Below are 22,361 nucleotides of genomic sequence, written 5' to 3' on the forward strand. Positions count from 1 at the left end.
AGTTACAGCGAGTTCATTATTCACCAATTTCTGCAGATGCCACATTCACTTATTGCATGCGGATGCTTATTGGTGTCATGATTGAAGGCCGCCGATCAGATCAGATTTATATAATCAACCATTGAATAATCGGCCGTGGAATCAATTCAATTCCCTCATTCTTCCCATTGAAATTTAGTTGACAAAAACAATCTTTCGTGTTGTAAATGATGTGTATGTAGTCAGTCGTATAGTTCAGTGCGAGGGTGGACGGCATGCTTATCATTATCACTACTTCATCCTATCTGCAGATGGTTAATAATAATCATCATCTTGGTACAGGCATGATATCATATCATCACGACATTCATTGCGTTATTCAGGTTATTATCCACTGCTCTCAATGAGGAGGAGGATTGAATAATGTGCTTAATAGCCAAACAGCAGTCCATCACCAAACCACGACTACGAACCAAACATTGAGCACATGCCTACAATTCCAAATCAGTTGGACTCCGAACTTTATCCTCACTGGTAGAATTTGTCACTTATTTGCATGTCAAACCACAAAATGTTTCCCAATCGTGAGTCATTTTAGTCGTTAAAGTCCTCCGTGGAGAGTTAGTCGAGTGAAAGTTGCAATGCAATAAAACCGAGAGTGGAGAAAGCATAGCGCAAACTCCTTCTCGTTGTGATAACACAATGCCGGCCGGAAATAGCAGTAGGGACGACATTTCCGAGACGTCTTCCACGGCCTCGACCTCCTTTGACAATACTGGGACGAGACTACGAAGGGCCAAGTCCACCACAACGCTGGACGATGTCAAGCACCGTGGGGAAGTCAAAAGGAGAAAGCGGCCGGACAAACCGTGAGTACTTTTAAATCGGTACATTTTGAGGGAGATTTGGTGGTTGGTTGTAGAGTGAACAGCGTAAACCTTGTGATTGCTGGAGTAACTATGTTTGTGTAAAAACTGTCACAAATACACGCACGACCACTGTTTGTGTGTACGCAGATTAGATAAAGAACAAATGTTGTATCAAAGCCAATCTGACTTTGTGAGCATGAAAAATCTGATGAAAATGATGTCAATCAATTTAATACGTAAAATTGATGTGTACATTTATGTAGAATTCACCGAGCCGCAGATTCTCTATTTTCGTGGTCTTCCGGATTCAAAAACTTTGAAGGCTTTGTGAACTGGGGCTTTCTCCTCCTTTTCCTCGGAGGATCGCGTCTCTTTTTGGAGAACATTATAAAATATGGGGTCCGCATCGATCCATTCCAGTGGGTGTACTTCCTCATTGGGGACCAACCCACCTACTACATTCCCATGTCGCTCATCCTCCTCCTCTGTAAGCTCAACTTAAATTGCAACCTTTATTACTTACACGAGGCTACAAGTGTTATTTTACAAATAGACGCAAATGTGCACATCCTGATGGCGCTCCTGATTGAAAAGGGCCTCGCTGGACACTACCTGTCTCCCAGACACGGTCTGACCGCTCAAGTCACGAACCTGCTCCTCCTCCTTCTGACGCCCATCGCCATCTTCAACACGTGGAACACGGAGGTCTTTTCCCTCTTTGGAGCCACCTTCGTCTGCTTCGCCTATTCCATTCTCTTCCTCAAGTTGTGGTCGTACTGTCAGGTACTTGGGACTACTTGGGAGATCTCTCCACATTGGCGAGGAAATTTAAGTGGTAGTGGTAGCTAATTATTGATGCGTTGATATACCGTGCAGGTCAATGGCTGGTGTCGGTCATATCATTCTTTGAGACGTCGACGCAACTCTGGAAGCCAATCAACCAGTCCATCCATGGTGGGAGCGCATCAAAATACAATATTTGGCAAAGGTGACCCATTCGAACAGTTGGAGGCCGATCCAAATGAGACGCTGTACCCCGAAAATTTGAGTATCAAGGTATTCCTTCGTCAGTCATAAAATTATATGACAGAGGAAGATTTTACATTATTTAGTTGGATTGTTGGCAGTTTTTACTTGTATCCATAATATGTTGCAGGATTTGTACTATTTTGTGATGGTCCCAACGCTCTGCTACGAACTCAATTTTCCACGGACAGACCGAGTCCGCAAAAGATTTCTGTTGCGACGAATGTTGGAGCTGTTCTTTGGGATGCAGTTGGTTCTAGCTCTATTCCAGCAATGGATTATTCCGTCGGTCAAAAATTCGCTCATGCCATTTTCCAATATGGACGTCATCAAGACGCAGGAACGCCTTCTCAAACTTGCCGTGAGTGGTGGTCGTGGTGGAAATTTAATTGGGTTAATTTTTCCCATTGTTAATTTCGCTTTGTATGCTTAGATTCCGAACCATTTGATATGGTTGATCTGGTTTTACCTCTTTTTCCATTGTTACCTAAACATTCTTGGAGAATTGCTGAGATTTGCGGACAGAGACTTTTACCAGGTTAGTGATTCGATTTTTTAGCGTGGGTGTGTGTATGGTATAGACAATTTACTTATTTATTTGTTATCTGGATTATATCTGCAGGATTGGTGGAATGCTCCAGACATTGACACATTTTGGAGGACGTGGAATTCACCCGTGCATCGCTGGGCCGTTCGACATTTATACATTCCAATCATTAAACAGACAAATTCCAAATTCTTTGCCGTCTCGACCACGTTCTTCATTTCAGCCTTTTTCCACGAATACCTCGTGTCTGTCCCGCTACGAACCTACAAGGTATCAATTCTTGAGTAATAGTTACTTTTGAGGTAAGCATATATAATATTGTGTTTGTTGTTTTTCTAGATTTGGGCATTTGGCGGAATGATGGCTCAACTCCCGTTGTCCGCCTTGTGCAAATTTGTGGTAGGTCAAAACGGGGAACGGAAGCGGTGGGGAAATGTTGTGGTGTGGGCGTCCTTAATCCTGGGACAACCACTTTGCATAATGATGTACTACCACGACTACATCATCACACACTTTGGACAAGACTTCCTGCAGTCTTTCACAAAAATATAGACCAATTTCAAACTGTAACATTCATTTCGTTCCCTGTGTTCGCATGTGTACATAGTCCCTTGGAATTCTAGTTCAACTTGGTCGTACTCCAGATGGATATTACTATTTTTGCCATTTTAACCATAATGCATAATATACGTATAATATTCGATACCTACCACTGAATTCAGCAATAATTAATTATCCTAGTGTTGAGGATGATTTGGCGTAAAACTTATATGCAAGCAAACAATGACAATCTACAACTACAAATAGCAATACATAAAACTACCGAGTAAATTATTTACTTTGTGTCCCATGTTCCTTTCACAATGCAAAAACTGTACTGAATGAATGATTCAAATATGCAACGTACGAATTATCTAGTTTTTATTACCCTTGTATGCATTCCTTCCTGAAATTGATGTTCAAGTACTTAACTATCTGTAAAACAAAGACTGTGACAATCAGAGTCATTTTGTTTGCATACATAACTTACCAAATTGTCTATAAAAATGCAATAAATAGGTTCCCTACATAGCAATAAGTTTATACGAAAACACGTTTACTTAAAATCCACATGTACATATGTAGCTGTCTATAAATTTACATATTGCAAGTGCTATCCAAGAGTATATTGTGTATCGTGCAATACATATTATGCGTTTGTCAATGGTGCCAATGTTGACTCTTTTTTGGTATGTGATGAAGTAACAAGGAAATTAATAAAAAGTATAAAAAGGCTTTGACATCAGCATAAATGAAATGTTCAATCCAATGATCTTTCGCAGGATGAATTGCATCAAATTTCGCCATCGTAAGGTCGAGGTTCAGAAGCACTAAAAATGCAACAGACTCTCCCATTTAGATATTATTTACATAAATAACAATCAGGACCATCTCGTCTCATCCTCAGTCCTTGCATCTTACTCGCCGGCTATAAACGAGGAGTTTTCTTGTAGGTGCGTAAATTTTGCTTCAGGGTATGCAATTCATGGTGATAATGGAGGTTAATCATGCCATTCATCTGGTTGGTCATCAGCAGCCTGATCAGCAGATTCGTGTGAATGTACTAAATATGTTCACACGCGCTGGTCAGTAATGATACCTGTTTATAACATAATTTAGCCATTTAGAATTGGCCATAAATATTAAAAATGTAGAGAACTTTGAGTGTGAACTTCTCCTGTGTTTACATAAATATGTAGTACGTTCACTGACTGAATTACAGTTCACTTCTAAAATAGAGACGAAAGTCAGAGTACATGTCCCCCACGTCTCCTAGCCGTTCAATTAGTCATGGCTGTTCCAAAGAGTGATGCGGAACTTCGAGCTCTCGAGACGGTTAGTTTAGTTCACTTTTTAATAGTCAGTGCAAAAATTGAAATTGTTTGTAACACGAGTGCATGGTTCATACAGTTTCGTCCCATAGTTCAAGATCTACATTTTGGGGATGGAGTCCTGATGCGTTTTCTCCGAGGTGAGGCAAAACCATGCAATTTTCTGCAGGGAATCATGATTGAGGTTTTTTCCATTGTTTCCTGAATATAGCAAGGGATCTTGATATGGTAAAAGCAGAGGACATGTTGCGAAAGGTTCGTAAATTAACAATAGCAAGCTCTCTAACCAGATGAATCACTACTGTATTTCACCTTTCTTACTGTGCAATAGTTCATTATATGGCGAAAAAATGCCTTGTGTAACCAGTATTTTACGTGGACGGTGCCCCTGGATATTTACCAATTTGACATTTATCTGACTGGATTTGACGATGAAGGGCGACCAGGTCTTTAGTGAATCTTTAGTTTCTCCTAACCACCTATAATTATGGCTAGGCACAATACGCTCTAATAATCTGTTAAATATGTAACAGTGCTATGGGTACCCTACGGTTTGTGGCCATCTGTCCGGGATTTAATGGAACGTGGCATGACAGACGACATTCTAAAGTACTGTGGAAAAATGATGGACAAATTGCACCAGCTCCTCCTCCTCACGAAACACCAGCAATTTGTTGTCCTCGTGGACATTGAGGGGCTGACCTTCTCCAAAGTATTTTATGAAGCCAGGTGCTGGAAAGGTTCGTTCCACACAATTATACGGAATTGGGAATTATTCAGAAAGTTCCGTGATCCTCATTGATAATTGGACAGGGTTTACCACCTTGATGGGCTTGCTCAGTGAGTACGAAAGGAATTTTCCTGAATTATTGCACAAAGCCTTCTTATTCAACAGTGAGAAAAAATTGTACTTCAAATGTAAATGATATCCATTGCGTAATAATAAGTATGTAATCCTCTTGGTCTCTACTTATCACTGTAGCTCCCTTAGCGTTCATGTGGGGCTGGAAATTCCTTTCTCATTGTTTCACGCAGCATACGTTATCCAAGGTAAACATTTTCGGAGCTGGGAATGACGCCAAACTCGAATGGGAGATCGCGATGCGGACCAATCTGCCACAACGAGCCATTCCAAAGAAATATGGAGGCCAGAACCCAGAGCCATTAAATATTAATGAAGATCTGATACCACCGTGGGAAAAATTCTGCATGGAGAAAACGAGTGGTGCTATATAATATAATTTAGTACCAACTCGTCATGGGTTGGGAACACATATAATAATTTGCCGTTAATTTGTACCCACAACGAAGTAGATAATGCAATTAAAAGTGTCGCAATTTATGTATGTTAGTGCTCGATAATAATAAATTATTTATTCTGTTCATTTTAATTTTTAGCCTTTAATTTTTAGCATTTAATTTTTTTAATTGTACTGTTTTAGTGCATGATTGTTTAGGGAAACTGTTGTGAGGAAAATGTCGTGAGACCAGAAACATGAGATTATACATATTGCAACAAGGAAAACGCCGACACAATAACATTTATTACAGAACTGAAAAGTAGATGAATAGTACTAAATAAAATAATTCACAAGCTTATTTGCATACTTACATATTTTCATATTGGTTTTTAGCACACATTATCTGACTACTGTAATTGCTGCACGAGATGCACTTGTAACTGACTAGCATTTTACATAGAGACATGTAAATCCCATCTCTGATATGGAGAATTAGTGACATTGGTTCGAAAATACACTATAAATATCTTCAGATCTGATTAAAGCGTTTTACACTGGACACTTCAACAGAAAAGTTCCATCATGATTCATCACCTGCATAACACATTCATAGTACATCTTAACTTAAGATTCTTAAGTATATATCAACATTCATCACTTTTCAGGGTTTAAAAGCACTCGATTTCATTTCATACGTAATTAAACCTGTACAATCTCAACTAAATCTCATCTAAATGTGGACACGAGTTCTGTCCCACCTTGATTGTTTAACCTCGAGTAAAAAGTCTTACCAAAAGTACACATAAGAAATTTGTGTTTCGACAGAAATCCAGGAGAAATCTCGGTAAGAAATAACCCTAAATTATATTGTCAGATAACGATATAATTTTTGTACGTTGTGCATTGTACCGTCGTTCCAGGGAGTTTGTATTATCCTAAACATGTAAAAATAATAATTCTTGCCATATTAATAATAATTCTTGTATGATATCACATTCATTCGTTCACATGAGATTGTACGTATATGTAGAAACATGTAAATATGCATGTACATGTAAATTTGTTCATTCTTTAGTGATTCTGATCTGACAGAGTAAAATTGGTAAAATTTGCCGTATTATCAAGTTTTCTCCAGATCGAAACTACTTTTTAGTACCACAAGCAGGGGTCATTCTTTGTCCACCGGAGTTGATACCCCATTCGCCAAGCATAGTCCAAGTGGTCCTTCCGACTCAAAGCACAGCCCAATTTTGACGTGCTGTAGCTGTGCCCGTGCTCTAAACGATGTTCACATCCAGCAAAAGCGTTGTTGCCTTCTCTCTTGACATGCCGAAACAATTTGAGTGAAGGGAACAGGGTATAAAACCACCGAATTTCAGACGAGTCGCATTCTGCAACGAGAGACACGCCGAGAAAGTGAATCTGACGAAAGGTGAGTGGAAACCCCTTCCGGTTTGTTTGCGGGAACAAGTATTTCCAAATTGTCAAACCATCTTCTCGGAACAAAAACATGCAAATGGTCGTCAGAGAGGGAAGAAGCAGGGCAACTCTTTCCGGCCCACCCTGTGCACATGACAAATACAAACAAATAACGGTTTTCAGTAACGGCCATACTGATTTATCAGTTTCATATTATACATATTCGATGACTACCAAAAGTGTGTTCCTTATGTCGAGCACATCGAACATTTCCATGGTCCACCCGTCCCACTTGAGCTGAGCCCCGCACGTGAAGATCAATCTGCTGAGGAGGGGAAGGAATGGCAAAGTGACGCTCGAATGGAACTCGCCAATTGCTTTGTCCACGAACCAGTACAAGTCGAGAACGTGGAGGGTGGCAGAGTTCCTGGTGATGAGTGGGGCCACGTTCTTCATTCTGCTCACTCCCCCGTGGAAGGGCCACTGATGGCAGAATGCGTAGAGGTGAGTGAGACGTCGCTGGAGGCTGAGCAGGTGGAGCACTTCAGTTTTGAAGTGGATCGTTTGTCGCAACCCGGTCAACCTTTGGAATGCAAGCTTGTCATTTCTGCAGAGGACGGTGAGAGCCTCCAACCAATGGATTTTGCCCTTCTCCTCGATCGAGTGGTCTTGCTGCCACCCGATCAGGTCAAGACAGGCCAAGTTCGAGCGACAACACGCCTTCATGAACTGCATGCATCCAGAAAACGTCAGTTTTGAGTAGTACGATGATGACCCATGCTAACAAAGAAATCACAAACACTCACTCTCAGACCTGTCTGGTGATAATTTACGCCCATAAATACAAATCGTGTACAACTATGTACTCACATGACATCGGAGTCCCATGCTTTGCACCGAAGGGGGCAACAGGTTCTCACACGTCACTGCCTTCAACCCGTCCGCCCCAAAGTTGACAAAGTCGAGCGACAGCTTTTTCATGCAGGTCAACCTAGAGAGTAGCTTCATCAGAAACGTGGCGTCTTGCTGATTGTTGAGATGGATTTCCAGCCGCAACTCTGCCACCCATGCGAATGTCGATCTCAAGTAGTTGTGGACCAGCTGTTTCTCGTTCTCGCCTACCGTTCTTGGTGCGTAGTAATGGTTCAACTGAAGGTGAAGACCTAAGGGATCCTCATAACGTTGGTTGAAGGCCCAGGCTGCGGACGTGAAGGAGAGGAAGAGCGTGTGGGGGATGCGATACTCGGCCAAAAATGTGGAAAACTCCTGCGAGAGCCGCATGTCGTACGGAGGTTGGAGACGAATTCGGACCCCACTCATCTGAATGGCGCCCTCCTTCGCCCAGGTCTTGCACACCAGTCGAGCCGTCTTCAGCGTTGCATTGTCCAAAAATCGAAGAATGTGGCTGACCAACTGCAATGGAAGATTTACTGGATATGGTAATGACACACAAACAATACTATAATTTGTATGTATTTTTTTGTACCAAAGGATTGCTCATAATCCTGGCCAACAATGATTTCTCTTCTGGGGACAATTTCCGCCTCCTCGACAGTGACCTCAGTTTGGAAATTAGCGAATTCATGATGAACTTTGTGGCGAAACAACAACAACCTGTTTTCAGCCTGGAGATGAGATGAGAAAGTTTGCGTTCCGGGAGAAAGTCCAGATTGGATGAAATCGATAAACTTATGCAATCGCTTACTTACGACGAAGGTTAATATGAACTTAACATGAAATCATTCTCGATAATGCTGATTTCCTACCAGAGAACAGCATCAAATTGTGTGGAATTTAAACCACGTATTTTTTAAGAACATTGCAGTTTCATCTTGATTCGGCGTATGTAGAATCAGAAAAGATTGGAGGCGGAACTGTCAACAACGCATGCATGAGTTATTGGAAATGTGCTATAGACCGTCACCGGGGATTGGACGACCTTGAACCTAATTCCGAATTAGTCTCCTTCCTCTGTCCTTGACAAAATCACTCCCGGCAACATCCCGTCTAGCTTCATGCAAAGTGTGGCAGCCAGTGGATGAGCAAATATGGAAATGCAATTTACATAGAATCTTGATTTCAATCCTGCAAAATTCAATCCAACGTCCCAAGCGCTGACTGGAGAAGGAAGATACATAAAAATCCATATTGACAAACTATTTGCTTTTTGCTTACATACTTACATGTCAACTAGATGAAAAAGAAATGCATGTGTACAAAATGCACGTGTGACTACATGTACGAGTATACATATATGTTTATGCTTCATGAATACATTACCGTGGTCCTTGTTCTTATTGTGTATTTACGACCCTTAAAATATGTGCATAAGTGCGTGTAGTGAACATATTATTTTGAGGTCATAAATTTTGATCATGTGCCCACTGCATGTTGCATACGCAGGGATCACGTTTTCACGGACATTGGGTCTGTTTCTCAGCAGGGCGAAAGAAATGATGCAGTCGACTCAAGCGTCCAGTCTCTGTTAATGACATTGAGATGCGAAGGGTTTGTGAGGGCAAAGGCCGACCTTGTAAGGGATCAAGAAACACGAGTGATTGGCATCATCATAATCAGTTGCCCTGTCAAATTTGTTTTCGTTGACTTTACTGCCTTGAGAGAAGAGCGGAGGTTGAAGGTTACATGTCCTTTGTGCAGTGAAAGGGTTGCCGTATCCCTTGAAGGGACGGGGTTGCGTATAAAAGGACCAAACTCCAGCAAGGAGTCATCATTCGCATCATTTGCACCTCAACACCACCAACTATCAATCCACCCACAAACAAATCTCAACATCAAAATGAAATTCGTAAGTTTCCAAAAAAACGAGAAAATTTTCCAAATTTTAAACCTCGAATAGAACATTAGAGTTTGAATTTGATATTTATATTTTAAATTGTGTTTCAGTTTGTCGTCTTCAGTGCCATCCTCGCCACCTGCGCGGCCAACTCCTTCCTCGTCCGAGAGCCTTTCGTGGCCATCAAGACCCTGCGACACGACATGCACCCATCCGGAGTCTACAACCTCCAGTGAGTGAACATTTGCATTTTGGTTGGAGGTAGATTGAGACTTCTCAACCTGCCTCGTCACTAGTCGTCACTTATAATGGTTTTACTGATGTATCATTAAATTCGACAGTTCCGAGGGGGCGGACGGAACACTTTTCGTGGAATCCGGCAATGGCGCAAGCAAGACTGGTTCTTTCGGTTACACCAGCCCGGAAGGAAAACGTATCTCTTTGACCTACGGTTGGTTTCTATCTTTTAATTTGAGTTTGATATTTTTTAGAACGGAAGGATTTGGTATTAAATTATTACTTTATTTACTAATGCAGTGGCCGATGAATTCGGATTCCGCCCAACTGGGTAAGAAGACGATAATCAAAATCTCATAATTTCCAAAAAATTTCAAAGCTTTAAAAAATCAAAACTAATTTATCAATTGATTTTTCAGAGATCATCTCCCAGTGCCACCCCCAATGCCCGAGGAGATCCGTGCCATGCTCCCAACACTCCCGAAGTTGGTTGAGGTGCCAGAAACACGTGTTTTTGCTGCCGTCCCCCCGACCTTCTTCCGCCACGAGCCACGCCCAATCCTCATCCGTGAAAGCTTCCCTGCTCCAGTCCTCCCCGTCCTCGGCCAGGAGCCCGCACCCACCAAGACCTTCGTCCAGACCAGCGACTACCTCATCGACTCCTCCCCCGCCAAGACCATCGTCAAGATTGGACACTAAGAGCTGACCTTCCTGACCTCATTCTGTCTGTAGTTTTCGCTGCTATTGTCTGTGATTATCAGCGGCTGGACCGTTGATTTCGACATCTAAAATACTTCTATTCTTGACTCAAACGAGTTTAAATACTTGAATAAACCTCATCACACCTGTTGCAAATTAACCACTAAACATTTACGTTTCGTTTATTTGCTCATATTTATTTTTGTAATGAAAATTAATTGTCACATGCCTCAAAGTGGGTTGACTATTTTTCATCATATTTGAGTCGTAATTTTCATTACATATTCATGTACAAATCAAAGTGAATACGCAATTCATCAAACATTGGTCACTATTCTAGCAATACGTATGTATATATAGGTTTCCACAACTGATTATCATTACTGCATCCACTACTGAAAGACGACGAGTTATTTATAACTAAGATTATGCATGTCCGATGCTTCTGAAAGTTGGGTTAACCTTGATCCAAGCATTTTGTACGTGAATATTCCATCCATAGTGGCATATCGCATGTGTCGACCTCTGACCTCACCCGCACCCCACAGCAATTCAGCACTCGCACATGGACATCATCATCATAACATCCGAGCTCATAAATGGAGGGTCAATCTCTCTGGAAAATTCAGTTCATTCATTTCTTCCACGAGTGAAGGACGACCTTTATTAGCGCATTCTCAGGTAAGAAACAAGTAAAGATATTCAGCTTTTCTTAAAAAATATACTCAAGTTCTTCTGCGACAGATTGATTATTATGACTGGTGAAAAAATGAGGGAAGTCCTCATCGCTCCCGTCATGGGACACAGGGATGACGGTAGTTGGTCGATCCTCAGGGCTCTTGCCATGACTTCACTTCTCCTCCTGGTGACCCTGTCCGCCGTCCGATACGAGAGCAAGATCAATCGACTGGAAGCTCGGCTAGAGATTTTGGAGACGGAATCCATCCTGAAGGAGGCGCTTGGCCTTCAAGTCAAGGTTTCCGATTTGATGGGTGGTGAAATCAAGTTTATGGACAATCCAGTTTCAGAGGTAATTTCAGGCAGAATTATTTCTTGTCTAAATCAGGGTTGCATATTTAGTGCAGTTAAAGTCATGGTCATTGGAAAAATACGACCAGACGAGATGCGAAACATAGAATGCGTATTTATCCATCTTCAATTTCACATACTTAACTCCTTCGTTTCGACCTTGACATTGACTGCGATGAATAAGACATGCAGCATCTAAAAAAATCCATGATAATGTCAAGATCAAGGCTGCCAACTGTTATTATTCATGGATTGCATAAGAGTTGAGAGCCCATTCTACTAAATGCATACCATTTATTTAAACTTTTCCTCGATTTTTATCCGTTTCCTTCAGACCAAGGAACCACCACGCCGTGAAAAACGTGAAGCCAATCCACTCCGCCCATCCCAACATATCGTGCGGAACGAGCAGGACGAGACGTACTTCACGAAGGGACGTCAAGGGGGATATGTGCGTCCTTCGGGAGTTCATGAAATGTACGAGCGTCTCCCACCAAAGAGTGAAGAGGTTGGCTACCAGTCACCTCCAATTGACTACTCGCAGCAGGCAGCAGTTCAAACGAGGGCAGCCCCCACTTCCGGCCAAACTTACATTCCTCCCGTGCAGCGTGTGGGTCACGGACCAGATCAAGTATCGGCTCGTGTGATTCGTTACAATCGCAGGGACAATGACCACATGGACACTAAGCAAACGACCACGTCAACAGTCGCGGGTCATTTCGTCGCGGACGTGTCCAACTTTACGTCCAGCGACAACCCACGTCTTCGAAATTCGAATGGGATTTTTCAAATTTGGAAACCGGCATCATGGATGAATTCTGGAAATTTCCTTCTCGATTCCAAGGATGGCGTCGTGACAGTGCAGAAGGGAGGCATTTTTCACATTTACGCTCAGGTAGCCGCTTCATATGGCCAATGTAATTACTGCTGCTTGGAACTATGTACTAATATGCAGGCACCATAATGTTATCTTGCAGATTCATTATCACGATGAGCAGCAGCAGAACAGTTTTGTAGTGGACGTGAACGACTCCCCACTTTTACAGTGCACCACCCAGAACGGGTCCAACTCATGTTTCACGGCAGGACTTACCGAGCTTCAACGTGGGGACAGAATCGTCATAAAAAATTTGGGAGTTGATAGGTTCTCTATTTACAAGCCGGAAAAATCGTTCTTTGGCTTGGTCAAAGTCGGACACTAACAAATTCTAAACAATTTTACCAAATGAAATCTATCTAAAGACCCAATTCTTACAAAAAAGATGCATCAAAATTCAATACGGGTGAATACATGTACTTATCATATTTTATTACAAAATCACATATTTCCTTATTGCGAACATGTAAATAAATCACGATGATTATGAAAATGGAATGTCATGCGTAAAAACAATCAGAACGAACGATCATAAACCTATACGATCACAATACAAAAGATTCAATAATATGACTTATATAACGTATTGGAATAATTACATACTATCAATAACATTTCGTAAATGCGTAAGGAAATACCTGCTGCATACATCGCGAAACGCGTAAAAATACTGCTTGTTTTGCATGCTACTTGCTATCTTATTAAGTTATTTTTATATCACAAATCTGGAGTTCACTTTTGAGGAAACAACTAGGCCAGAAAAAAAGATGCCTGTTTGTTGTATTGCTTATATGCCTACCATGCAGTCCGACTTTATGTTATTATTATAAGGCATTATTCGTAACAAATTAAATATTAAACCGTCATCTTTCACATTTGGTGTATAAGTACAGTCGAAAAATAATAGAATAGCTTATATGTATCACATTAGAGCGATGTAAACGAGTGTGACTTTGTAAACCGTTGGCGTTGCTGGTCTCCATCGCTCCCTCCAGGCTTTCTTAGGAAAAGGTTATCATTCCGAATTTGAGAATCGTTGGGAGAAGGTGGTGGTTGTGGAGAGTTAAGGGAACCACTTCGAGATAAGGAAATATTTGCTGGGGAAGAGTTAGACCGATGCGTGGTAGCTTTGTCTGCAGCTCCATCATCTCCTCCTAGGTCAAAAGATTCGACCTCTCTGAGATGATTTTTCACCCACTGGGTGATTGATGTAGCGTCGGGACGTTGGTTGGGATTGTGTGAGATCATTTGCAGGATCAAGGAATGCTGAGAGGATAAAATTTTATGACAATATTATTATTTTTACTTGTAATTTTTACGGACAATTCAAAGTACATTTAAATACCTCTTGTGGGTACGAGTCTTCGAAGTAGGAAGGAATTTGGACTTTTCTCAATTTGTAGAGGACATCATGTCTCTCCATTTCGGTATGAAATGGAACGATTAGTTCGAAAAATATAAGTCCAAGAGAATAAATATCTACTTTGTAGTCGTATGGTTTTCTTTTGAACTAGATAAAAATTATCCACAGGGCTAATCAATGCAACATGATTAAGTATCAAGTATTTGACTCACCTGTTCTGGACTCATGTAGAGTTGTGTCCCCACTTGGCCAGTCAGATTATTTGCCGGATGATTCTTGTCCCCATGTTTTGTCGCATTGTCCTCCGAAATTCCTTGATTTACGTCCGCCAACACAGTGGTAGCCAGACCGAAATCTCCAATTTTCAAGATATGCTCTTCTCCCTCAGAATTCCCAGATAGAAATATGTTGTTTGGTTTCAAATCTCTGCAGAAATGATAAATATTGGTTACTTCTAGTGGTAGAATGGATTACATTTAAATATCTAGATTTGTACCTGTGGATCAATTTTTTCGAATGCACATACTCTACAGCGGCAACAATTTGACTAAAAAAATTCACAACTGTTCTGAGCTCTCTAGTGGTTTCTGTTCGCAACCATTCTCTCAAAGTACGCTTTTGACACAATTCTTGTTGAATGTAAAGGTACATAACGCTAACACTTTCAATTTCTTGAGCTTCTTCACCCACTTCAACGTCGTCATTATCAGTAAGAGCAGCAGCATTATCACCACAAGCACCAACTTCTGATTCAAACACAACCTGACACAAAGAATTGATAGCACATAAGGATATATGTAATGCAATAAGAATTTACTCGAGTAAACAAGCATATTTTCTGCCGTACCCGACTCTTGGACACTGTTAGACGAGAAAATGAGTCTAGTTTGCTAAATTCCATTGACGACATTTCATTCCAAGAGACAGAGTTATGGTCAGGCTTTTTCCAAAAGAACCCGCCAGCGCCATGACTTGTCGACAAATCGCTGCTAATATCAATCGTTGTGTCGCCCTCGTGCTTGAGTGAATGCATTTCAAGGAACGGTCCTTCAGCGTATCCCTCACTCATTTCAGGGAACTCTTGCTTGGATGAAATTTCCACGTTTTCATCAAACACGATAAACGAGTCTTCTTCGACAAGGGGGGCGCTCACATCAAAATCTCGTTTCAATGCGCACCTACGACGTCTACCATGTCTATCTCCATGAGGTGTTAAATTATCACCACCACCAGTACTGACTGGAAAATCTGAAACAGGTTCGTCCGCAGTGGGAGACATTGACCCAATGTTACTAGATTACAGAAATTATGATTGTCTTTATTTAATTTTATCTAATACTAAAATAAATGAATTGATCATGTACCAATTTGTCCAAAGCGGATCGTTTTTTTCCAACCAGCCATTTGGTGGATGCTCGATCCAAGCATTGAAATATCTATAACCAACGTATAATAATGATAGTTTAGGCTACTACACAATTTATCATGTAACAAACTCTTACCGAACAATGTGCCTATGATCTAATTGAGCGAGAGCTTTAACTTCACGCATAACACGCACACGAGCCTCTTCTCTACAAATACAAATCATCGGATTTAATAAATATCTTATATAGCAGATCATACAAAGTTCTTAATTGTTAATGCTTTTGGTTTCTTACCGATTAGGAAGAGAAATTCTTTTGACGGCATAGTTCCTGTCATCGATTTTCTTTTTTGCCTCGTACACAACTCCGAACCCTCCTTTTCCGAGACACTGGACAGGTTCAAACTCTCTCAAGTATTGGGATAAATATGGAATCTCTTTCTCTGGAAATTCTACCCCACCCCCACCACCATAACTACTGGTAAATGAGTCTGAAATAGTCCTGGGTCGAGATATGATGGATTCCATTGAAATGGGAGAGTCTGACGAGCCCATGAGTGGAAGCAACTCTGGATTTGGAGAAGGCACCAATTGCCCCTCCTGCTAGGCAATTAATAAATTAAAATCCGTTCAAATCCATTGCAGAGTTAACCTGAAGAACAAATATGTTCTGGACAAAATAAACGAATAAGATTGTGTACCTGATCTTTGTTCACAAACTCTCGAAGGTATCTAATTATATCCCGGATGGTCTGCACTCGTACTGCACGCATCAGTGGTCTCATCAGAATGATATTTAGTAAAACAGCCGTCAGCAGGCTGATGCCAAGCACTTCTTTCCACCACACCCACAAAGACGCGATAAAAACTTGATTGATAACGGTAATTGGACCATCTTCCCCTCCAAAGTCAAATCTGTCGAAAATTGAATCTCCTTCCAATTTCTCTTCATCATCATCTGAAGAATCGGTGGTAGTTGCATGGTCCTTTCTGGGTGGAGTTGGCGTGGTGGTAGACGCGTCGACAAACTCCAAACTGTCACTGCTAATCTCATCGTGTTCCAACACATAAAATGGACGCATTGTGGGACGAATTCCATTGAGCGTGGTCAAAGCTGTTCCCGTATCATCATCACCACTATCTTCCGAGTCGGACAAGTCTTCACTGATCACTAAATAAGTAAATTATAAATTAAATTTACATGTGAAACAGCTTAAATTAAAAGATCTTAAAGACTAACTGTAGGATGGCTTCCAAGAAATTTTGAGAGGTTTATTTACATCCAACGCGGCCGCCATGGGGTAACCCATCAGTTTTTCCAACTTTTGAGAAACTGCTCTACTTTCTTGGACATAAAACTGATGATTGTGCCTGCCCACATAGATTGCGAGGGATCCTTCTTTTAGTGGAGTGTTTTGGACGGGGTCCACATATGTAAGACGCCCCTGTTCTACAACCCAAGCTTGAGCTATGGGACTTGTAAATTTCTTGTCCCAAACTGTTTTACTTAAAGGGTCTGCACTTAAAAGTCTGCCTTCGGGTATCACAACCTGAACATTATTAAATTGGAATTCAATTAGTACTTCTTCAACGAAAGAACTGATAAAAGAACAAGATAAACTAATTAAATTAATTCAAGCAGACCTTTACAAAACCAAGAGCTCCACGTGGGATGGAATGATCTCCGTCGTCTTCCTCGGACATGCAGCCATCTACAACACCAGTGAGTCCCATTTCGTTCGTGCCAACGCTAAAGTTCCATTTTTCCGTCCCACTCTGGGTATCAACAGCTCGAACCGTCTGCAATTGCTTCTTTACAACCAAGGTCACAGGTTCCTCCGCACCTGCCTCTTCCAACTCATTGGATTGATGGTTGACGCATCCAGCCATACCACAATCATAACGAAGCCTCCCAGTTTTCAAGTCAATGCCCAAAGTTCGGAGCTCCTTCCCACCATTGATGACGACGTCGTTGGAAAGCTTGAATGATTTGTGGAGCAGAGTGTCAACATTCATGGGCATGGGCAGAAGGCTTTCTTCGTCGTACTTGTAAAGACCCCCAGTGAGGGATGGAATCAAATTGACCCATTTTCCATTCTCGCTCAACTACAATCAGCACAAAATAATCGGGATGAATTATCTAATAGATAAAGTATAAAGTAGCGTCCGTGGTGGTTGGTGACCACATTATGCATATTGCGTCATATGTACTACCTGAAGTGACGAAATTGTAGAGGAGAATAATTCTCCAGTGTAAAGGGACCACACTTCCTTCCCAGTTTGATCCAACAATGTCAATTTGCCATCTAAAGTGCTGACTAGGAAATGGCGAGCTGAGGATAAGTTATTGCTTGTCCCTGCACTACCGGTAGCGATGAGTGGACGATCGTTAGTTTCTCTGTCCTCGAGAGAGTCCACCCCACCATAATTTACTTCCTCTGTGTAATAAGAAGTGCACATATTGTTAACCCATAAATAAATATTAATGAACATTATATTTTAATATACCTTGTTGTTTACTATCGGGTATCTGCTTCTTGTGTTGTTGACTATTACATGATGGTAGCTGTTTGAAGGGTTTGCTACTTTTGCTGTTGTCTATTTTATCGTCCCCGCCGGATGCATCTGTTACAATTCGTACTTTTGGCATTGGTTTCTCGTCTTCCTGTCCGACTTTATGACTGTTGAGGTCCACTCCAGTTCTTCCCTGTTGTTGTTGTTGTTGACCTTGTTCTTGCGGTTGCTTATCAACGACGGCTCTCTTCTCCTCCTCTCTCGTCGAGGCAGAGCTGGATATCAAAGTGGTGAACACGAGTCCGTACAAAAGAGCACGTCCGTAGTTCATATCGTAAGGAAGAGAAGCCTACGACTGTATAAGGTAAGGATTGGAACAGAGAAGCTTCGAGATCAATGCTTCATTTTACTCACATCGGCTCTCAGTAACATAACTCGGCTAACGAAACTGACTAAATGGGTGACAGTTTATTAATTATTTTTAACCTTAAATAATCCTAACATCAAACAATTTGTCGCAACATTTTCAAACTCCCTAGTCCCTACAATAATAAATACTGCAGAGACAAAGACTTGTGGAACTGCAACCACTGGACGCTTATTATACTCACTGTTCCGTAAGAAAGTCACAAAATATGGGCAAAAACTAACCAAACTAATAGTGAGATCGCATAATAATAGTTGAAAAATTACAAAATCCACAGGTGGTGCGTTGCTGCTGGTAAAGTAAGGAAAACGTAATTGTTTTGGTGGCTTTCGTTATTCGCAGCGAGCTCAGGCTGATGATGACGAATCGTGATGAAGAAATGGGCAAAATGAGTTTGAATCCGCATTGGAAGGGACGAAGTGAGACGCATCCGACGTGTACAACATACGATTGGCGACTCGCTCATCTCCGCCAAAATCCTTCAATTCTCACTCTGCTATGCCCAACCTCGTCTCACATGTGCGTGTGATGCAACCACATCCAATATCGGGGAAAAACCGGTCACATATTTCCTGTAAGTCTTTAGAAGTTGACATTTATCATTCATTGTATGAATTTTGTGTACGGATATTAGGACAAGTGGACAGTGAAGATGAGTCGAAGTCCGATGTTGCTGTCATCGTCAATAATATCTTCCATCATTACGCCACAAAGCAGGCTTTTATTTGGTGGACGTGGGAGCAAATGTTGTCGTCAATTTCACGGCACTTCAAGAATGGCAGCATCAGCAGCATCCCCTTTGTCGGTGGAAAAGAGTGGTTTAGCAAAACTAAGGAAAAGTACGGGGTACTCCTTTTCAAAATGTAAAGAAGCTCTGGAGAAGCATAATAATGATCTCAAAGCGGTAAGGGGAGGACAATTTACAATTACTGAAGAGTAATAGCTTTTTAGTTGTAATTTAATTTGACAGCACGAAAATTGTACTCTTTCAGGCAGAGAAATGGCTGAGAGCAGAAGCTCAAACTCATGGATGGGAGAAAGCTTCAAAACTTCAGGGTAGAGCGACAGCGCAGGGTTTAATCTCAATCTTGGCGTCCCCACAGAATGCGGTCATGTTGGAGATGAATTGCGAAACGGATTTCGTTGCAAGGAATAAAAAATTTCAAGCTTTGGTACAGAAAGTGACACAAGCTTGTTTTGTGGTATCTCAAGAAGCTAATAATAATTCTTCATCCAACATCTTTAAGGTAGGACAAATATGACCTTGTTTCTTGTTTTTAACTATACAAAGTGCAACGCCAGCAAGTTAATTCTTGCATTCTGTACCATTATGTTATGTAGCATCCTCTAAATCACGATGAACTATGCAATATTCCCATCCGTGGAGAAAGACAAGAACAGCACTTAATAAAAGACGAGATCGCACTGACAATCGGCGACATTGGTGAAAATATCCGACCAAGAAGAGGACTTTCCTTACAAGCTGGAGAATCCATAGTGCTGTCTGGATATACCCACCCAGCATCTCCAGAAGCCGAGAAGCAAAGACTTGTTCAGTTTGGAAAGTTTGGAGCTGTTGTTGCGTATAAAGTACTGAAGCCAGATGTAGCAAAAAATTCTGCAAGAGTGGCAGAAATCGGGAGACAGCTTTGCCAACACGTTGTAGGTGAGCAGATATTTCATTGACTTGCAATTTGTATGGAAAATGAAGCATAATGAGTTTGTTTCGTGAACAGGAATGAATCCTCTAGAAATTGGGTCTATGGACGAACCCCCTCCAAAAAGGAAACCCGTTGAAGAACCTCAGAAATTGACATCACCACCCAGTCCTGCAGAGGATCAAGATGTAGTTGACGAGTTAGATGTCCTCTCCTCAATGCCAACCAGAAGTGAGCCAGAAGTTGACGATGAGAGAATTCTTCTCAACCAAGAATTCCTTCTCGATCCTGGCTTCACTGTCCGAGAGTTTCTTATTCAAAATTCTGTCGAAATTGTTGAATTTGTTCGTTTTGAATGTGGTGAAAATGTGGAAAGTCAATGAAAACTATATAGAATAAGAATTAGGCTTGAATTATAAATAAATTAACATAATATTTGGTTACAACAAACAAGGGCAGATATACAGATGAGATTCATTTTCTCCAGTAATCAGTATTGATGCTTTCTTGGCCTCAAAGCTCCGTATAACAGTATCGCAAAAAACGAAGGACAGCTTTTCAAGTGGTATTCTCCTGGTACCAGCTTTTTCACGTTGTCAACTTTAGGAACATTTTGCAACAATAATACAAGGAACACATAGATTATCCAGGTACTTCTACTTTAAAAGTCGAATTTTTCGTCGCTCTTGTCTGGCCACTCTGGCATTGTCTGAATGTTGGACCAGAACCAATCAAACGATACAAGGGCCGTGATTTTTCACAAATCCTCCTTTCAGTAACACTACCATGTGGATTAGGCTCCTGAATCAATACTGGAGATTCCGTTTTGCCTAAGAAAGTTTTTAATAAAATTAAGGATCAAGTATTTTCCACATTATGGGTCTAATATGTAAAGCCAAAAATATATTATAGTACGCACAGGAAATAATATCCCTTGAAGAGCATGAACGCCCAGAACTGCGTGGCACTAAAGTGAGCCACCAGAAATCGACGATTTCCAATATCTCAACAGGGATTCTTGCGTGAAGAACTCTGAATTTACGTCGACGTTATATGAAACAAATTCTTGATGAATGTGGAAATGGAGGGAAACTGGACAACCACGCAACAATAATTATTGAAGATAAAATAAATAGCTAGTTAGGGTATAAAATTGGTAAAGTATAAAGTTAGAAGTAAGCTGCACATACGAAATTCAGATATAATTTATTTATGTATTTCAGAGATACTGGCTTCTAAAAGCAATAATTACCCTATTTTTATCATATTTGTATTTTGTACGAATTTTATTTCATGGGATGACGAATTTTATACATCGGTTCTTGTTTACAAAAAATTGCAAGAATACAATTATTAAAATAGAAACATGTCTTCGTCTCTTTGTTTAAGGTTTGATGATAAATTAATCATGAAATGTATTCCAGTCTCGTACTCGAGTTGAGGCGTTTTTGATAATAGCGAACAACTTCCAGGATAAAAACGGCACCAGCCATGCTAAGGCCGACTGCAAAGATTTTCAAGACGAGGACAAAGTTGTCAACTTTTAGTGGGTGTTGTTTCTCTCCTCGACTTTCTTCTCCTCCCAGCACATCCTCCGCCGCTCGAATCGCCTCGTTCCTCGTCTTGGGGACAAAGTACTTGGCGCAAGTTGCCACCACCTCCGGCGCACTAGCAGCCACGTAGCGGAAAATGAGGTGGCTGTGCTGCAAGTAGCAGGCGAGTAAGGAGCGGTCCCAATTACTGTAGGTCACCTTCCGATACTTTTCCCACACGCGTCTGATTCCTGACTCCGCCAAGGCCTCGAATGTCTTGGTAAACTGCTGCGAGAAGAATGACCTCGAAACTACAAACATGGTGCGGTACATGAGTAGATTTTCGAGGTTTGGTGTGAAGATCAAACTTCTTGGAGGATAAGCGTGGTGATGATAACCATCCATCACTTTCGTAAAGTGACTAATCCCGGACGGAGTGCTAATGAATGCAAAGTTCTTGGGGATTGAGAAGGGGGTAGAAGCCTTAGTAAAATTTTTAGGAATTTGCAGCCTCAATTCGTGAATGGCACGTATTTTACTGTAGCTGAGCCCTCCAAGAAACGTCGTGGATTGTAAAAGTTTTTGATACAATTGCGTCTTTTTTAAAAATTCCAAGCCAGCCGTATTGTTATTAATTGTGGTGGACACATTTCTCGTGGCCAATTTATACTCTAAAACTACATCGTCCAGAACAAATGTGTAACTTTTGTAATCCTGCTTGAAAGTAAAATCGACGGCCACCCCTGAAAATTCTGACGTTGCCATCAAATCCTGAAAAGTTGTCGGAACTTTGGGAGTAGATTGTTTCGTCATAAAGGAGAAAAACGTGCCCTTGAATCCTCCACTCATCACAACGCACATGAGAAGCCACGCAATCACAATCAACCTGACGGCGTTGGTATTGGTGCTCGCT

General features: G+C 41.2%; 7 protein-coding genes across 8 annotated transcripts; 5 read left to right on the forward strand and 2 right to left on the reverse strand.

Moving 5' to 3' along the window:
- Window positions 1–242: 242 nt before the first annotated feature.
- On the forward strand, window positions 243–3,713 carry LOC110852290 (diacylglycerol O-acyltransferase 1). Its single transcript, XM_022100316.2, has 8 exons — window positions 243–848; window positions 1,112–1,335; window positions 1,402–1,631; window positions 1,725–1,904; window positions 2,005–2,235; window positions 2,308–2,412; window positions 2,497–2,691; window positions 2,761–3,713. Exons 1-8 carry the CDS (start codon window positions 682–684, stop codon window positions 2,971–2,973), a joined length of 1,545 nt encoding a protein of 514 aa, XP_021956008.1. The 5' UTR covers window positions 243–681; the 3' UTR covers window positions 2,974–3,713.
- A 195-nt stretch (window positions 3,714–3,908) lies between these two features.
- Window positions 3,909–5,683, forward strand: LOC110852271 (SEC14-like protein 4). Its single transcript, XM_022100290.2, has 7 exons — window positions 3,909–4,296; window positions 4,372–4,432; window positions 4,504–4,547; window positions 4,624–4,738; window positions 4,826–5,032; window positions 5,106–5,186; window positions 5,275–5,683. Exons 1-7 carry the CDS (start codon window positions 4,252–4,254, stop codon window positions 5,526–5,528), a joined length of 807 nt encoding a protein of 268 aa, XP_021955982.1. The 5' UTR covers window positions 3,909–4,251; the 3' UTR covers window positions 5,529–5,683.
- Window positions 5,684–5,802: 119 nt separating this feature from the next.
- LOC118436317 lies at window positions 5,803–8,705 on the reverse strand. Its single transcript, XM_035854123.1, has 4 exons — window positions 8,439–8,705; window positions 7,823–8,365; window positions 7,187–7,732; window positions 5,803–7,096 (listed from the first exon to the last, which is right to left on the reverse strand). The coding sequence occupies exons 1-4, from the start codon at window positions 8,535–8,537 to the stop codon at window positions 6,683–6,685; spliced, it is 1,602 nt and encodes a 533-aa protein (XP_035710016.1). The 5' UTR covers window positions 8,538–8,705; the 3' UTR covers window positions 5,803–6,682.
- Window positions 8,706–9,597: 892 nt separating this feature from the next.
- On the forward strand, window positions 9,598–10,850 carry LOC110852461 (pupal cuticle protein Edg-78E). Its single transcript, XM_022100540.2, has 5 exons — window positions 9,598–9,758; window positions 9,857–9,978; window positions 10,088–10,197; window positions 10,284–10,314; window positions 10,403–10,850. Exons 1-5 carry the CDS (start codon window positions 9,750–9,752, stop codon window positions 10,680–10,682), a joined length of 552 nt encoding a protein of 183 aa, XP_021956232.1. The 5' UTR covers window positions 9,598–9,749; the 3' UTR covers window positions 10,683–10,850.
- A 382-nt stretch (window positions 10,851–11,232) lies between these two features.
- LOC110851706 lies at window positions 11,233–13,081 on the forward strand. Its single transcript, XM_022099584.2, has 4 exons — window positions 11,233–11,363; window positions 11,427–11,712; window positions 12,046–12,606; window positions 12,689–13,081. The coding sequence occupies exons 2-4, from the start codon at window positions 11,437–11,439 to the stop codon at window positions 12,911–12,913; spliced, it is 1,062 nt and encodes a 353-aa protein (XP_021955276.1). The 5' UTR covers window positions 11,233–11,363; window positions 11,427–11,436; the 3' UTR covers window positions 12,914–13,081.
- Window positions 13,000–18,191, reverse strand: LOC110851704 (eukaryotic translation initiation factor 2-alpha kinase 3). Of its 2 annotated transcripts, none has more exons than XM_022099583.2 (13): window positions 17,826–18,191; window positions 17,532–17,755; window positions 16,962–17,423; window positions 16,558–16,867; window positions 16,019–16,488; window positions 15,613–15,917; window positions 15,454–15,525; window positions 15,316–15,387; window positions 14,799–15,243; window positions 14,448–14,713; window positions 14,164–14,377; window positions 13,934–14,098; window positions 13,000–13,854 (listed from the first exon to the last, which is right to left on the reverse strand). In XM_022099583.2, exons 1-13 carry the CDS (start codon window positions 18,160–18,162, stop codon window positions 13,516–13,518), a joined length of 3,681 nt encoding a protein of 1,226 aa, XP_021955275.1. In that variant the 5' UTR covers window positions 18,163–18,191; the 3' UTR covers window positions 13,000–13,515. The 2 variants fall into 2 exon arrangements, with proteins under 2 accessions (XP_021955275.1, XP_021955273.1); XM_022099581.2 differs by having other exon boundaries at window positions 15,613–15,920.
- Window positions 18,192–18,690: 499 nt separating this feature from the next.
- Window positions 18,691–20,366, forward strand: LOC110852316 (elongation factor Ts, mitochondrial). The gene is made up of 5 exons (XM_022100352.2): window positions 18,691–18,832; window positions 18,893–19,162; window positions 19,251–19,505; window positions 19,600–19,924; window positions 19,995–20,366. Exons 2-5 carry the CDS (start codon window positions 18,911–18,913, stop codon window positions 20,297–20,299), a joined length of 1,137 nt encoding a protein of 378 aa, XP_021956044.1. The 5' UTR covers window positions 18,691–18,832; window positions 18,893–18,910; the 3' UTR covers window positions 20,300–20,366.
- The last annotated feature ends 1,995 nt before the right edge of the window (window positions 20,367–22,361 follow it).

Source organism: Folsomia candida, unplaced genomic scaffold (genome assembly GCF_002217175.1).
Source record: "Folsomia candida strain VU population unplaced genomic scaffold, ASM221717v1 Fcan01_Sc007, whole genome shotgun sequence".
In the NCBI taxonomy this organism is placed as follows: Eukaryota; Metazoa; Arthropoda; class Collembola; order Entomobryomorpha; family Isotomidae; genus Folsomia; species Folsomia candida.